Source organism: Aethalodelphis obliquidens, unplaced genomic scaffold, assembly GCF_003676395.1.
Source record: "Aethalodelphis obliquidens isolate GAN/ISIS:26980383/991018 unplaced genomic scaffold, ASM367639v1 scaffold1, whole genome shotgun sequence".
NCBI lineage: Eukaryota > Metazoa > Chordata > Mammalia > Artiodactyla > Delphinidae > Aethalodelphis > Aethalodelphis obliquidens.
Genome location: NW_020837945.1, coordinates 61,611,006 through 61,629,073, shown reverse-complemented (window position 1 = coordinate 61,629,073; position 18,068 = coordinate 61,611,006). Strand labels below are relative to the sequence as shown.

Here is an 18,068-nt window from a genome sequence, read left to right as displayed (position 1 = left end):
ACCAATCCTTACCTCATTGGCTGGAGAGTTTTCTTGCATCCTTCTAAATGGGCAGTCCAGAGATCAGCAAACTTTTTTTGCAAACGGCCAGGTAGTAAATATTTTTGGCTTTCTGAACCATAAGGTTTCAGTCACAACCACTCAAGTCTGTCACTGTGGCAAAAATAAGCTATAGCTGCTACCTCAATGAATGAGCATGGCTGTGTTCCAATAAAACTTTATTTATGGACAGTGAAATTTAAATTTTACATAATTGTAAGGGATCATGAAATATCATTACTCTTGATTTTTTTTGTCAGCCATTAAAAAATGTAAAAGCCATTCTTAGCCTGAAGGGGTACTTTGCCAATTTCTGGGGCAGGGTTTACCTTTATGTTAAACTCCTCAGGCGGCTCACTAAAAACTGCTTTTCTCTCCTTGAGTTGTGACTTTTTTGCATTGTAGTAATGGATGTACTTATTCTTCAAACTTTCCATTACTCTGTAAACTCTCTGAGGACAGGAATATTGTCATCTTAATAGAGGCTGTGATATTGTGATTTATAATAAAATAATATATTGATCTTCATCCCTATTTTTGACACAGAGCCCCTAAAGCCCTTGGAATTTCCTTTAATGAGAGCAATAAAGGTGTCTTTTGTTATATTAATGAGGTGACTGGGTGGGAAAACCAACCATGTGATTAGAGTGTTGGAACTTTCAGTCCCACCCTCTGACCTCCTGGGAGAAGAGAAGGGCTGGATGTTGAATCAATAACCAATGGCCAGTGGTTTCATCAATCATGCCTGTGTAATGAAGCCTCCATACAAAACCCAAAACAGGGTTTGGAGAGCTTCCAGGTTGGTGAACATGTGGAGATTTGGGGAGAAAGGCACGCTCAGAGCGTGGAAGCTCCTCACCCTTTCCCCATACCTTGCCCTAAGCATCTCTTCCATCTGGCTGTTCTTTAGTTATATCCTGTTATAATAAACCAGTGAACGAGTGAGTAAATGGGCTTCCTGAGTCCTGTGAGCCACTCTAGCAAATTAATCAAATCCAAGGAGGGGGTCATGGGAACCTCTGATTTATAGCCAGTCTGTCAGAGGTACAGGTAATAATGTGGATTTGCAATTGGCATCCTGAATTGGAGGGGGTCGTTGGAACCTCCAATTTGTAGCCAATCAGTTAGAAGCACAGGGAGCAACCAGGGCTTGTGACTGGTGTCTGAAGTGGAGAGTGTCTTGCGAGACTGAGCACTTCACTAGTGGAATCTGCTATCTCTGGGTAGATTGTGGTGGAATTGAGTTGAATTGTAGGACACCCAGCTGGTGTCTGGAGAATAGCTGATGGTGTGGGACACCTCCCCACCACCTCGCCACGTTGGATTTGGGTTCAGGACCGTAATTTTAGAGGCTAACATTTATTGATCTCTTTGCTAAGGCACGGAGCTAAATGTTTAGCATGGAAAATCTCATAACAAACGCATGAGGTAGGTATTATGATTGTTATAATGTATAAGTGGTATTATTATTTTTACAGGTGATAAAACGAATACTTGGGGAGGTTCCATATTTAATAAGTGTAGAGCTATGATTTAATTATTTAGGCAGTCAGAGCCCAGAGCTCACCTTCTCTATCACTCTACAGACTCCCCACCCCTGTTTCACACAGTAAGGGCTTAGTAAAAGTCTGGTGAATGTGTGTTATATTTTGGATTAAATTGTTTCTCTCCTGAGAACAGCTGAAGCTGATAGTAAGAAAGAGTGAAAAAAAGCTCACAGAGCAACTTAAAGAGCCACGGCAGAGCACCTCGGAGGCAGGCAAGCATCAGAGAAGTGAGAAGTGGGTGCCACTGAAGCTTGCCTGCCTTCGAAGGGTCTTGCCCTGTCGTTGCTCAGCTGTTTGCTCAACTCAGAGAGGCATTCAGACCTGAATCCCGGTATCACACGCAGCTGGAGAAGAAGTGCAGGACAGAAGCAACCCGTGGGGAAATGCACAAAGAGACCTGCTGAGCCCCAGGGGCCGGGCCATGGTTGTGAGCATGCAGCACGCCAGCTGCATTCCCAGAAGGAGAGAAATGAGCTGCAGCTGGGAGGCCACTTGTGCGAGAGAAAAAAAAAAAAGACTTTTTTAACCATCAGACTTGAGCAAGTTGCTTATGTGTGAAAGGTTTTGTTGGAAGCAAGTTAAATGGTGCTAAGTCACTAGACAAAAGATCACACCCTCCGGCTCAAGATGCCTGTCTCTAGGGACTGTTTCTAACAGTCTCAGGTCTGGGTGAGGACAAAGCAGTGAAAGACATCCAGATTAGCTGAGGGAGCACAGTGACCTGGTAACACGAAAAACAAGGGCTCCTGAAATCCCCAGGGCTGTTCTATCAGTGAGAAAGGAAAGGCAAGGAGGAAAGATGCTGGCCACAGTTTTGCAGCTCAACACTTATGGAGTGGCTGCGTCCATACCTCCAAGAGCTGGACAGCAATGCGCTCTCACCCTGCCCCAGATCGTCAGGATCTGCATTTTCACAAATCTTTTGCACATCACAGTGTGAAATGTACTGGCCTGCCATGCTCAGACTAAACACACCTGGAAGACCCACAGTTCCTTTTGAACATCTCTTCAAAAGAAAGTATGATTTCAGGGGCTTCCCTGGTGGCGCAGTGGTTGAGAGTCCGCCTGCCGAAGCAGGGGACGCAGGTTCGTGCCCTGGTCCGGGAAGATCCCACATGCCGCGGAGCGGCTGGGCCCGTGAGCCATGGCCGCTGCGCCTGCGTGTCCAGAGCCTGTGCTCCGCAACAGGAGAGGCCACGACAGTGAGAGGCCCGCATCCCGGAAAAAAAAAAAAAAAGAAAGAAAGTATGATTTCAGAGGTGCCTGTATTATGAAATTCAGAGAAATAAGAAGCAGCAGGTAAACTAGCCAAAGCCCTGAATTTGCAATCAGGAGACTAGGGTTGTGAATCCAACAGGTCCTATCCCAAATGCAACCTCATGGAAGTCTTTTCGCTTCTCTGGGCCTCAGTTTCTGTGTCTGTACACTAAGGGAGTTGACTAGGAGATTCAAGACTCAGACATTCAAAGTATCAAAGTCCTAATTTTGTGCAAATGTATATATGTTCCATTTTTCTATTTCCCTAAATAAAGAACGCATCAAAGCTGACTGTGACCTAATCCTACTCTGGTATGGACAGCGTCTCTCCCATACACTTTAACCTCTACTGTCACTTACCTTTTAAAATTAGTTATATAGTACATTGAACATATCATGAGACAAAGATCTTTCTCAAATGTGCCAGTCCCCAGAAAGAATCACCAAAGTGAGTGAGCACAGAATTTGTCTGCTGGCCAGAATCCTATACACCAAGACTCTTGATTCTGCATAGTTCAAAATGCCTTTACTTGCATGCTCTGCAAACTAGCAAATGACCCACCTTATTAGGAAAGCAGACACCATCTTCCTTTAAGCACCTAATTCCAACCCTCTTAGAATGCAAGAGCACATCATCTATCAGTTAGCAAAAAGCTGTGCACCTTCCCCAAAGCCTTTGTATGAGAGAGCAAAGCCTTCTAAAGGAATGCCTTACTTGACATTTTTTAAAGTCAACTTGTCCGTCTGTATGGAAAATCTGAATAAAATCTACTGTCCTAGTTGGGGAGAAAAATAAAAACCAAGACTGCTAAAAATAAATAAATAAAATATGCAAATCACTCATCCCATGCCACAATTGGCTTCAACCTATTTAAACAAGAAAAAGAGGTCAGAACACAGAGAGAGAAAGCTCTAACTCCCATCAACTCCCTACCCTTATGGCTTGCAAACGGGGTGGATCTTCCTTCCTCAGCATCTCCTCAGTTCTCCCAGGTCAAGATAGAGCCAATCCTGCCCAGGGTGCTAGGTCAACAAACAGAAATTTAGATAATTTTCGTGTCCTTGCAAATGATGCGTTTGACCAGAAACAGTGTAACCAGTCAGCCAATCTGGGCTCTATACTTACTTCTTTGTTCCTTATTCTTTATCCTATAAAAGCATCCTGCCTTCTGCCCCGTTTTGCAGGTGTCTGGGCCCTTGAGACCAGAGACTGCTGGCTTCGTGAAGTGTTGAATAAAGTTTGCTTGTATCACCTATACTGTCTTCTTTCATCATTTTTAAACAATATTACTGAATGAACGGAAAATACATGCTGCTGCCCTGTTTCCAGACTAAGAAAAAAAGCTCACCGCGGGGTAAATTTGGCCACACCTACACAAGTCATCTCACTTCCCATCTGCTCCATTTACCCGCCTTCCCCCCACGCCACCCAAAAGTAACTCATTTGCAATTGTCCGTGGAGCCTGTATTTCATCGTGGGAAATGGAAAGCTCAAATAAGGAAGCCTGCTTATCTTTTTTTTTTCAGTGATGAAGGATCATTGTCCCTGGCGCTGACCTTAGCTGATTTTCTCGCCTTTGTTGTACGCTAAAGACAAGGTATTCCTGTTTAGTTTCCAAAGGTCTTTTCCTGACGATACATAGAAATCTTCCTGCCCGCTGCTCCGCGTCTCCCCACCGCCTGTCCTAGAGAAACAGGTGCCAACAGCCAGAGCAAAGCTAACGTGCTCTTTGTAGCCCCCAAGCAAGGGAAAACTGGGAGGGACAGGAGTGCGACTTGCAATTGACCCGGCTTTCTCTCCTCTGCCTTCCCACCCGCTGTGTAACCTTGAGGTGACAGGGGGCTCGGTTCCTGGAAGCCCTGCGGCTGTGCCGCTGCCGTCTAGAGGTGGTGACGCCCGCGGACTGACGAGGTCGAAGGAGGGAGCCCGCGAATCACGCCCCCGCCGCTGCTCTGCCGCCGACAGGCCTGGGGCGCCGGCTTATGCTTTTGTTGTCCGAGCCGCTGAAAGAAGCAATTATCTCTCAACTAGAGTTTGTGAATGTTCATTAAGATAAAACAAAACTCCCCGTGTTCCGGGGGCGCAGGAATTCTCCCCTGAGGTTTGGATCGTCGCAGGAGGGGCTCCCTGGGCGGCTCTCGGGGCGGCGGGTCGGAGCCACGCCTTGCGGTCCCCAGGGTCCCAGCGGCCGGGCCACAGCCGCAGCCGGGGATGAGGGCGTAGGGAGGGGCTGACGGGCGAGACAAAGGGATGAGGTCACCCTAAAGAGAGGCCGGAGGGAACGCCTAAAGGAGGCAGAAAATGAGTCGCGAAGAGGGACTGTGGGACGGAAACTGGAGTCAAAATGCAGGGGGAGGGGCCGGGAGACAAAGGCCGAGCGGCTTGCGGAGGAGAGACCTAGCTGTCAGTCGTCAGCTGTCTGCGCTTGACAGAAACCGGGGAGACACGAATCAGAACCTGTGCTGCTTAGGGTAAATAAGAAAGTTTGCTTAAACCCTTTCCGCTGCTTCCCAGAATGCTGTGCCACAAGCTCCCACGATTTGTGTCAGTTCTGTGAATGAGATAGATAGATAGATAGATAGATAGATAGATAGATAATAGATAGATGATAAGATAGATAGATGATACAGAGATATATAGATGATAGATGGATAGATAGATAATAGATAGATGATAGATGATAAGATAGATGATACATAGATATATAGATGATAAGATAGATAGATGATACATAGATATATAGATGATAGATGGATGATAGATGGATGATAGACAGATAGATGGTAGATAGATGGATAGATAGATAGATGATAGATATTAAGGCTGAGATGGTCTAAGAATGGGCTTCAAGTTGTCCCTGAATCTGAAGTAATATGCCTTGTACTTTGTTTACATGATTATTTTGCTGTTGAATGTCCACAGGTTTTCTAAGAATGTCAGAGGTATCCAACACCCAAAAAAGGTTAAATGTTGCTAGGCTTTGGAAGCACTGTGGAAAAGGAAAAAAACGAAACAAAACAAACAAACAAACAAAACACAAACACCAAAAACCCAACAAGCTTACCTAAAATGCAGATGATATCAGAGGTGAGGAATTCTGTACCACCTCCTCTCTAGGTTAATCCGATTAATACCCGACATCTAAACAAGATAAACATTTTGAAGGCAGGAGGCCAAAGGCTAGTACGTTTTTATTTGAGGAAAGACTGAAGCCTGGATCATGAAAGACCAAGGGGCAGGTTGGAGGGAAAGCTGGGAGGCAGTCTTCCAGGTGTGGGCAGGTTCGTGGAGAAAAAGAAGTACTGGCTTCATGTGTCTTTGGTTTTGTCTGGGCTGACACTGAGGCAAGTCACCAGAGGAGAAAGCCTGTACTTCACTACATTAACTAATACTCTAGGGACATTCTTGTGCCAGTTTAGCTTTCCCCCCCAGTCGTAAGTTCATTGAGGGCAGAGACTTTGTTGTGTTGGCCATGTCAACATCAGTTCCTAACATACTTCATGGCACAGTGGGCGCTCAGTAAATATTTGTGGAATGAATGAATGAATTACCAAGCGATGCACATATTCTTCTCCCTTTTTCCCAATAAACTGACCAGTAGCAAGAGGCCTGGGATCAATTTCGCCATCTGGTGGTAACTATTGAATTGACAAAATCTCTTACCCACTGTTCCTTTCTTCTGCCTGGGGTAGGGTTGGGGATGGGGGAGGGGCGACCATACATCCAACAGGTTCTTCTCCTTAGACCTAAGCAACTCACCTCTCCTACACTTCCACTCAGGTCTTCACCTGCTCACACAAACCACTCATTTCCTCTTTAATGTCCTTTTTCTCAGTCTACCCCCTGCCCTGAGTTCACCTCCCCACAATGGTACTTCTCCTTTTGCCCAATGGGCATGGGAAATTTCCTTTTTATTCATCCCTCTTCTCATTCCTCTTGAGAATCCCAACATGATACAAAGTTAACTCATAAACAATAGTTTTGCTGTAATTTCCATTCTGGCTACTGTTGAATGGGGCTAGCATAACACCTACAGATCAGAAAAGGGAAGTTTTAAGGGTGTGTGTGTGTGAAATTAGATATAAAGAACTGGTTCTATTACATTCCCAAACCCGATATCATTATTGTTTTCTCCTATGTTTTCACTGCAAAGGTACAGAATTCCAGCTACATTTGAGATCAACCTGAATTTTATAGACAGGTCTGGAAACATTAACACCATTTTATGTTATTTCTGTGGCAAAAGTGTCTTAAGTTTCAAGTTTATTTATTTTTGAAAAACAAGCCATTCGTAACTAAGAAATTGCTTGCTCTTCTAAGAAGCTGTTTTCTAAGAGGCTGTCCTACTAAGGTACTAACACTTTCTGGGAAACAGGAAAGATGGATAATGTTTCCATTATTATAAAACTGAAGTTTAGGGTGGGCTAATGATTTTCTCCCAACCAAATTACAGATGAGCAGAAAAAGTGCTCATTCACCTAGACGAAGGATTTCCAACTTCAGCTTGTGTATTTTACCCCCAGGGTTCTTGTGTAAAGCAGATTCCATGACGCTGACTGAAGAAGCCTGGCATAGCACTACAGAGGGCCTGAAATGCATTTTAATAAGTACCCTAGTGGGCTTAGACCACAATAAGGATGATAAGCTGAGCCACATTCCTGTTTGGGAATAGTTTCCTTGATTTTACTGAAAATGTTTATATCAAGCAACAGTCAGAATTTTCTATTCCTACCCCATTGCCTCCTGCTTTTAGAGACAGTTGGAGCTATCCCACACACATGACCAAGAATTCCTGTCTTAAATTTCAACATGCATAGACTCACTTAGCCCAACATGTGAGATCTAGGAGAAATCATCAAACCATGTTCTTTCATAGCCATGGAAACCAAGGCCTAGAGAGAGAGTGATGCAACCAGTGATAGAGCTGAGGCTAGGCCTCCTCACCTCCTGTGTTTCCCTTTGAGTCCCTAGGGCCACAGAGAAAGAGAAGGCTGAAACTGGGACAAAGTAGATAGCTGAATTAGATCATTAGTGTCAAAAGGCACACTTTAGCCTAAGGCGTTTGGCAGGTCTCTTTATTATCAGTCCATTCTGGGCCTGAAAGATTCAGATTAGCAGACTAGATTGCTCCTCTGTTACATTTCAATCACAGACACCCAGTTTGGTGCTACTGGGTAGTTTATATGGTATCATGAAAAGCAGAAAAGCATAGCCTGGAAAAAGAAGATTACACTTTTTTTGCCCCAGAGGCAAAATTCCAAAGTTAGGCATAATGTCATGGCATATTATTGTAAACAACATAAATGCAAATTAACTTCCAATGTTTCATCACGATTACCCATTTATAGGATACATATTGTCTTCTGAAAAGTTTTGGTCCATGTGAAGGCACAGACAGCCTTGGTTCAGGAGAAATCTCATCCTTTAGGCACACACTGGATCTCTGTATACCATTCTGCACATGATATATGACATAGATTAGATTTCATCTAATCCTTCTTGTTACATCCAAGGTAACATTGGCATTTAAAATAAGGAACCGGGCTTCCCTGGTGGCGCAGTGGTTGAGAGTCCACCTGTCGATGCAGGGGACATGGGTTCGTGCCCCAGTCTGGGAAGATCCCACACGCCACGGAGCGGCTAGGCCCATGAGCCATGGTTGCTGAGCCTGTGCGTCCAGAGCCTGTGCTCCGCAACGGGAGAGGCCACAACAGTGAGAGGCCCACGTACCGCAAAAATAAAATAAAATAAAATAAAATAAGGAACCATTGAATTCTAGTTTTCAGGAGAGGACCAGTGACCCCTGATCCCTGCCAGACCCTGCAGTGGTGAGTTTAAGAATATTTTGGTGTTCACAGGTCAAAGTACGATACCTTGATGCAATCTGACCTCACTGAAGTCTTGTTATAGGTAGGATGCAGAGACCTCAGTGGTGTGTGGAGCATCAGAGTTTTTCTCATTCGATTCTCTTCTCAATACCTATTTCTTGCCCGGAAAACTTTAGAATCAAAGACCTTCTTGGGCTATGGAGATGTGTCCAGTATCACTAGGAATTTTTAAACGCATCAAACGATCTGCATCATTTTCTAGGTGCCCCTGGACTTTTCTGCTAGGTGTCGCACAGAAATCCCATATATTTGAATGTAAGCACATGCAGTTACAGACACTAAAGAGACCTCCGCACAGAATGTTACAGCTGCATTGCACTGTGTACATTTCTGGAAAGTGGACTTGGCATTATTTCCCCCCAAGAAACCACCAATTTCCACATCTGTTCTTTACATCAATGGATATAATTACCATGATGTTGTTTGTAGACACATGACCCTCTGAAGGGGCACTGGTTAAACATCTGTAAACAGGAATAAACATCATATTGTGTCTCTTTCTCAAGTAATGGGAGCAATTTTTGCTGGAGGAAAAAGAAAACCATCTTTTGTCCAGTCAACATTCAGCAGTATCTACCTTTCTGAGAGTGTGACACTGTTGAGATTGCTTTTGCCCCCAGGAAGGCAGATTTTGCTGAAGCACTCTTTTGACTTAGGAACATAGTGATCAAATAAAATAGGGCTTTTAAAAAAAGACTGTGAGAGAGGTGTGCTGAAGTAGTATTGGGTTTGCCCGTCATTTTCTCAGATCGTCCTGGGAAGAGCTGGGCTCTTCAGTAAGGAGAGTTTATATTTCCTAAGTCTCTTTCTCCAGAGAAGAACTTTTCAGATAAACTCTTGTAATTTGCTGTTTCGTCCTCTGTAGGTAGATAAGTGGACAAGTAGGGGAATTGCTTAGGGTCATACTAAAAACGAGTATAATAGTCAGTGTTTGAATAATTTTGTACTTTGCTCTGAGCACCAATTCTGTTTTGTACCTATGGTGGCCAACTGCTAAATTAAACTAAAACCATGGAATACATGAAATATAGACTATTTTACATCAGAGAAAATAACTTCAAGCTAATGAGAGGCAATTGAACTAAGTTTTCCAGCCTTAAGAATGGTAGAATCACTGCAGAAGCAATGCATAAATTCTTATATGCAGTGGATTTGGGGTAGAGGGAGGAATGGACAGGGAGAGATGGAGAGTGATATTTCCTCCCTACTATTGTTCTATATATTCTGAAAACTCTTCTTTAGGACTAATTTTTAAATTTCAAATGTTTAGTGGTTGGAAAGTGAGAAATCAATCTATTTTTTTCATGGGAAAGTATCTACAAAGTGGAAAGTAAATCGTTTTTCATGGGAAAATTTATTAAATATGAACAGGGCAAAAAATGTTATTTTATAATATAATAGCAACATTTCCATTTGGGTAGAATTACCCAAACTCTAGGGCCAGTACAAATTCAGGGCTCCAAGGATAAGGCCCAGAGGAAGCAAGTCGCATATCTCTAAACAAGAGGTTTGAACTAGATGGTCTAGTTCTTTCCAGCTCATTAATTCCGAGAATCTGTAAACCTAGTCCTGGGAGATACAAAAGTTTAAGAAGTAGAGGTTACCCTTGGTAAACTAATGGCCTAAAACACAAAGTGAGAGCAGAAACTATTCCTCAAGTCTTTTTCTAACCTCTAACACTGAAAAAACTTCCTTATGTTTTGGTCAATAAAAATTAAGAAAATGCATATGCCCTGCTGTCAGTATTCTCCCAAATCAGGTGTAGACATCCAGTTTTTGATGTTTAGCTCAGCCTTACCTCTCATTTGGATATCTGCATAACCTAACCTAACTCTAGATTCTTCCATTTAACTCAAAATTTTTTTGACTTGTAGCTTGCTCTATCAGAGGTTCTGAATAGCAGGACACATTCAGTGCAAACATGTATAAGATTATACAGAACCCACTGTTAACACTGCTAGAGAAAATCTCTTATCAGTAAATTTATTAGCTGCCATTTTGTCTCAAGATTGTGGTCTGAACCACAATTACATCTTCATAGCTATTGATTTTCATCAAAATCTGTCAACTCTTTCAAAAATGACCACAATAAGAGAGGTATATGCAAAATATTAGCAACTTAGTTGAGACATCTTAACAATAAAAATCATTTATTGAATACTGGGTAGCAAGCAGAAATATAGAGATGTAAAAAATGCAACTCTTGCCCTCAAAATATTTATGATTTATGTATGGTAACAAGAAATAAAATTAAATAAATAACAAAGTAGCATAAATTCAGAGTTAAATGGGTGGTACAGCTAATATGTGCTTTAGAAATTAAGATGAGAAAATCATCACTGAGACTGGAAGAATTAACAGAAAGGGGAGAATTCAAAGGGGAAGATGGATTTTGGAGAAAGGTGATGAACTCAGTTTCAATTACAAACATTTGGAAGGGGGAATCCAACTAGAGATGTAAGAAGCATTTGAGTATAGGAAATACAAACCTGGGAGATATATTTATGGAGAGATGATAGTTGAAGCTATAAAGGTGGATGGGATTTCTGATGAAAATTAGAGGTAAAAGGTCAGAAAGACTAAGATCTTGTTCTGGGGAATATCTGCATTTAGAAGACGAAAACGGAAAGTTGATCTAGTGAAAGCCAGCCTAGACAAGGAGAGTAAGAATTGAAAAGGGCCAGCATAGGAGCCAAGAGAAGAGAGAATCAATGCCAGGAAGGGGTGTCCAGCAGAGTCCAGTGGGTGAAAATGTTAAGTGAACACCAAGAAAAGGACTTCGGAAATGGAAATGAAGAGGCCACTAGGGACCTCAGAGGGAGCAATTTTAGAACAGTGGGCGGGGGAGGGGGTGGGGGGGAGGTGTGGGAGTGGGGAGGACCAAGTAGAAGTGCTTAAGAAAAGCATGGCTTGGGTAAAAATGGAGAAAATTACTATACTCTTTTGAATATATCAGTATACTCGAAGAAAGAAATAGAGAAACTAAAACCTCCCATTTCTGCTTTGGTGAATAAAATGTAGAGAAAGGAAAGAAAAATATACAATTTACATATGAAATGAGCTTAGGGTATGCTTACTGTTGTTGACAGGGTCCAATTTAATGTTGTGGCATTCAACAGTCACCCCTTCTCACCCTAGGCAACTCATAGTAATTTTTTTTTTCCAAACAAACAAAAATACCAACCAAACGAACAAACAAACAAAAAATTAATGAGATAATTTTCAACACCAAGCCTAACTTTTCAAACAAAATAAAAAGAAACAACAGCTCTTTTGTGTGTATAAGTGTGTATGTGTGTGTGTGCATGAGAGAGAGAGAGAAACTGAAACTTCACTTAGCAGGAAACCTAATGCTACAATTTACAGAACTCCATCACTTATGCCTATGCTTCCCTATTGTGGGCCTCCTGACATATGAGTCCCAAAGAATAAAAGGTACCGCAGTGTGGCAGAATTGGATTTTACTCTCTTCCACACTTTTTATTTCCCCTTTACTCTTTATGAGGAGTGAAGCTAGATTAAGAAACAATGTTTTTGATACATAACAATATATCAATGTAATGCTACAAGAGGTAGTCAAGTTTAGCAAGCAAATGTCAGTGAATCTTCTCCACGTGCAGCTTTTAAAGCTCTAGGGACCAAACGTCTGAAGCTTCTAATGCTGACCCTCTAGGACAGAACATGGCACAATGCACAGGACTGTAAAGATCTAACGTCCCATCTGAAGTCCAGGGGGGTAGGGGTGGAGGGGGGACATAAAAGTAGAAAATGTGGGTTGGGGGAAAGAGAAAAGAAAGGGAGCCCAGAGAGAGATGGGGACACCCAGATGCCTACCTGAAGTAAGCTCTTAATGGACTGAATGGAAATTCAGTGGAAAAAATAACTGGTTTATATCATCTAAATTTCACGTGTGCACATGATCAGTATTGAGGCTTTCTTTTTGGTTATAGATATACCTTAATGCTTTCCCATTTATTGTGGATCTAACCAAGAACTCATGCAGGTTTATGCTGGTGTGAGTTTTATTCTCTTTCCCATGGAAATACACCTAGTGAAAGGAACACTGTCAGGGATGTGAAGATTAAAATGGCCACAGGATGAGAGACGTTGGAGCTTCTTGCTAGCTTCCTAAATTAGACCGTGTTTTCAAGATAGTTCCACCTCCCAACAAGGCACTGGCTCCCAAATTTGCATGCAAAAGAATCGTCAGAGGAGCTTGTAAATGAAGTCTCTCCTCCAGGAAACTTCCTTTTTAAAAGCCTCTCTAGGTGATACACAGTCAGGTGATCCATAAACCACTGGGGAACATGCTGCTTAGTGTTGCTTAGTAAACTCCCCTGAAGGTGTTTGCTTCCCCATTTTTACTCTGAGCATCCGATCAAAGTTCTTCGCCTAGGAAAAAACGGGAGGGGGTTCAGAATTTTGGCAGGATCTCCTGCATATATACCACCCCAATTCAACAAACCTCTCATCCACTTCTGTTTCCTTTCTATTTCAAAGGGGTATCATTTTCCCACAGGGAACCCTCTTGAAATCTAAGAATTTGAACCCATCCCTTCACTGATGTGACATTTATTTCCTCCTTCAGCTTTTCAGTCTACCCTTCTCTATGCTTTCCTCCTTTTAACACAGGTCTCTCCCTAGCTTGAAAAAAACATCCTTTTCCTACAATCTCATTTCTCTTCCTCTGTTCAGTGCCAAAATTTTAAAATGCATGGCCTCTGCCAATTGTCTGCATTTCTTCCATCTCTATCCCTCCGAAGCCCCTGCTATCTGACTTTCAGCCTCACCACTCTACTAAATTGTCCACCCAGAGGTTATTAATAGTCATCCTACATTCTCATCCTTGTGCATCACTCTGATTTCATAGTGTTCACCATTCTATTTTGAAGCTTTTTCCTTACTGCCTTCTCTGATTCTGATTATGCTAGTTCTACTGATTTTTGTTTCTTTTAATGAAGTATCTTCTGCCATTGAAGGGAGACTAGGCCCTTCCCTCTGCTCTTCTCTTTCTAACTCTCCTTCGACTGAAGCCCATGAAGATGAATAAGCTTTCAATCTCCCTTTGAGTCACTTGCACCTGTTATCTCTCCCTCCACTTCTGAATCTTCAGCTGGTCATTTCTGGATGCCTCATTCATACTGATCATGCTGGAACTTAAAACCATCATCTTCCTTACAAACCAGCTCTTCCTTTCAAGTGTATGAATTCTGCCCAGAGTATTTCCACTCCACTATCTAAGCTGGAAATCTTACAATCATATTTCATTTCTCTACCTATCACAGGGCAAATTGGGGGAAATTGGCCTGGCTTCTAGAGTTCGGTGGGTTTGAAATGGGGTGATGGAGTTCCATGCTAAAGATGGTGTCCAAGACTAGAGAAGAGAGTAGGATTGAGAGTCCAGTGTCCAGGGGATCCCCAATCTCAGAGGCCCAGAAGGAATATTTGATGGGGTCCACCTGAAGGGGTCAGAAGCAGAAAATAAAGGTGGGATATAGAGTTAGCAATCCAAGAACTAAGGAAATGAAAATGAAAAGCGAATAGGTCTGCAGAAGGGCCCATAGTAATTGCCTAAAACAGGGATTACTTCTGCAACGTGCCTTGTCATACTGCCTATACCACATGCCACTTGATCAGAAAAATTAGAAGGGTCACAGACCACAAGTATTGCCAGAGACATTTCTTCATGCCCCATAGGAACTGAAAACAGTCCATTTTTCTCAAAAGGTCTGCAATTAGTTTTACATTTCAATTCCAGTTGTGAACACCCTAGTTCAAGGCTTCTTTTGCTCATTCTTATTTTCTTTAAAAATAACCTTGTAACTTGCTTTCCTGTTTCCAGTCTCCCCATGCAATCCGGCATGCCTATGTACCATAAATATCTCTTTCATCATGTCTTTCCCTTAGTCAAAAGCTGCTCATGGCACAAATTTCTTACCACAGCAGGCCACTTTTGTTTTCCTTTATAGCTAAGCCTCATCTCCACTCCTATTTCGCCTCCTAACCCTTACAATCAAACAGTCTTCACATTCTTCAGAACGGTCTCCTCAAGGCTCCACAAGAAGCAGCTGTGCCAGCCCACTTAGCTGGAATACTGTCTCTTCTCCCTCATCTTGAACACTCTCCTACTCTTCCCACCCTTAAAGCCCTCAAGTTCCTCTGCCTCCTCCAATGACCCCTCACTGATCTCTCACAGCGCTCATTTCCTTTAATTGCAGACTGCCTTGTTTTGCTATTTTCAAGAGTATTATTCTTTAGTTTGTACATATTTCTTAAACATCAGCCTTGTTTCCCCTTCTTGATGGTGGGGTTTATATTCCCCTGCCCATCCCAATATGTCCCATAGTACATATTAGTAACAGAGTTAGGTCCATAGTAGGGGTTCAGGACACATGAGTTGGTTGTTTAGTTTCCTGGACAGAGATACATAACATATAAAACAGGATGAGAGAAGGGTTTCTGACACACAATATGGCACCAAATTGCAAATAATTCTCAGTGGAGGGGTCTCTTGTGGTTGAGATCTTTCCTGATTATATCCTCTCTAGAAGAAGTGGCAATCTACTAATTTAGAGCACTGCAAATAGTTCTGAGGGTATGTGCTTAATTCAGAATAGCTGCAGAGCTTCCCCTCTTTTGTCTTAGATTATTTCTATTTTCTTCCATTTCTTCAGAATGATTTGAAGCATATGTGTGATCGCCCCCTCATGCTCTTTCATTAGACTCTTTCTGAATCTCCACCTATAGTAACCATCCCTGAGTCCTTGCTCCATCATCAAGACACTGTGCAAAATTAAATGCTGTAATGTTCAGGTCTTGCCCTTCAACTTCTATTCTTGACCAAACTCATGGGTTAATTGAACCTTTCTTGGCAAAGAAAGGAAAAAAGAAGGAAGGAAGGAAGGAAGGAAAGAAGGAAGGAAGGGAGGGAGGGAGGAAGAAAGGGAGAGAGAAAGAAAGAAAGAAAGAAAGAAAGGAAGGAAGGAAGGAAGGAAGGAAGGAAGGAAGGAAGGAAGAAAGAAAGAAAGAAAGAAAGAAAGAAAGAAAGAAAGAAAGGAAGAAAGAAAAGAAAGAAGAAAGAAAGAAGGAAAGAAAGAAAGTCCCAACACAGTAACAGCTAGTTGTATAAGCAAAGCAAACCTGGGAATGACAGCTTTGGAAGTTGCCACTGTGCATATAAACAGTTGGCATAAGCAGAGACGCTTGCAGGAAGAATCTTTATAGGTCACAAATGCTGGACAGATTGGTGGCCTAGGCCATACAATCTGTTTATCTAAGGCTGACTTACCCTTGGCCCTGAGTTTCTGGACCCCGACAGTGAGGGAATATTAGAAGAATCTTAAATCATGGTTTAAGAATAATCTTATCAAGAAGCATAATCTAATATGTTTTGGTTTTAGTAGCACATTTAAAAAACTTTAAGTTAGTCCTCTGTTCAATTTCTTAAAATTGTTATTAAACCAAAGTTCCGACAAATGACAGTTGATCATCACCTTAGACCCAAACTAGAAATCTCAAAAATCCCTAAAAGTCCATAGTCTGGGTTTTGTGTACATGTGTATATATTTGCATGCCATTTTATTTTTCATTTTGCGGGAACTCTTAATACCTAAATTCTTGCCAAGGCCAAATGCTGAAAAGCCTCCATAAGTGTTTTTCTTGAGATATTTCAAAGCATTTGACAACTGTAGGAATTTCATTTTAACGCTCTAGATTTATTCCAAAGCTTGATTTTTCTGTGCAAACAAAACTAAACTGAGCTGATGAGTCTTCATTCATTAAGAAGCGAAAGTGTTCTGAAATACATTAAGAGGTCTGGGGACACAACAGGGGACTCCCCTGGAGGTCCAGTGGCTAGGGCTCCGCACTGCCACTGCAGGGGGTGTGGGTTTCATGCTAAAGATGGTGTCCAAGACTAGAGAAGAGAGTAGGATTGAGAGTCCAGTGTCCAGGGGATCCCCAATCTCAGAGGCCCAGGTCAGGGAACTAGGATCCTGCATGCTGTATGGCAAAAAAAAAAAAAAAGAGGTTTGGAGATTTTTTTTGTGGCAACAAGAGAATAGAACTCATTGGTTACAAATATCCAAATTTGGTATTTAGCTCCCATCTCTGGATGAGCATGAAGAATGGCGAGGCACAGTGAAGTTTGTCAGGGATCAAGACAAGAAGACAAAGGTGAATGAGTTCACTAAATTAACTGTCCAGAGCTTCACATATTCGACTTTGACTTCAAGCATTCTGCATCTGACTTTTTGAATGATGGCGGGTAAGCAAAGTTTTGGTTGGGCCCTGCTACCCTTTTAAGTGAGGTTAACCTGCTTTCTCTCTATTGAGGAGTGCTATAAATGAATAGCAACAACACCCAAAATGTTGGAGATATTCCAGTGAAGGCTGAACTCCGACCTCATCATGATGTCATGGAGAGGAACTCATGCATCCTATAGAGGGGACAAGCATATGTGCTTCATTTTTTCAGTCTACATCCTTTAATTTATAGTAGACACTTAATAAATGTTTCCTAATGAATAAATCAATGATTTCATAGACAAGATGACTTCTAAAATTGCTTCTAACTTTTAGATACTATGAAAGTGATAGGTGATCTATTGATAGACCAAAATAATATAGGGGCCAGCCATACATGCACCTTAAAGATGTCTCTCTTTGGGGAAAGAAGAAAGATTGAATGGTAGCTTTTTTAGGCTCTCTGCCTCAATGAGAATGTCAGAGGGATCCAGGCATGCTGAAGATGCCCCACATTAGCAAAGTTACCACCTCCCTTCTGTCCTGGAATGAAGCCTCTGATGAAGATCAGGCTTCGAGAATGCCAGGGGATTAGGTTTTGATTCAAGATCAGGTTATAACCCCAGAACCCAGTGCCTGGCCACTGTGCCACCATTTGCTATTCTGCATTCTATTCTTTAATTCCCACAAATCAGTTGTTCTCTTAGGATGTTGGAATGTCTTGAAATTTTTCATTTTTATTTAAATCTCCATCAGATTATAAGTTACTGATGCTGAGAAAACGTAGATGCAGAATTCTAGCTGCAGCTACAGCCATGTGGAATCACGGCACACTCAGTAACCACAAAGGATTTTTCTTTTTGCCTGGCAACTTAAATCTTTTCTAGAAGATCTTGCTGGTTTTATCTTGGAATGTTTTTGCCACGTTGACTCTTTGAAGTGTAACCTGGAATGCAAATAGGACATGCGATGGATGTTCTATCTTATTCAGTGTTTAGAATGCCTCCTGGTGTCTGACTTATTGCTACAGGTTTGTTATCCTTTCTCAACCAGTGTTTGAACTCCTCCCACTCTCACCCATTCATCACGCTG

General features: G+C 42.1%; 1 protein-coding gene across 2 annotated transcripts in view; it reads right to left on the bottom strand.

The window, feature by feature from the left end:
• The window catches only part of GAP43 (growth associated protein 43), a 92,619-nt gene that overhangs the window by 55,172 nt on the left and 19,379 nt on the right, over nt 1-18,068 (bottom strand). The window contains exon 1 of one of the 2 annotated variants that reach the window (XM_027105250.1): nt 13-150. The exons of the other annotated variant lie outside the window; for it this stretch is intronic. Coding sequence (XP_026961051.1) covers nt 13-39 — 27 coding nt within the window. The 5' untranslated portion in view covers nt 40-150. Of the gene's footprint in view, nt 1-12; nt 151-18,068 lie in introns of those variants that run through there. 2 annotated transcript variants of the gene reach the window in all.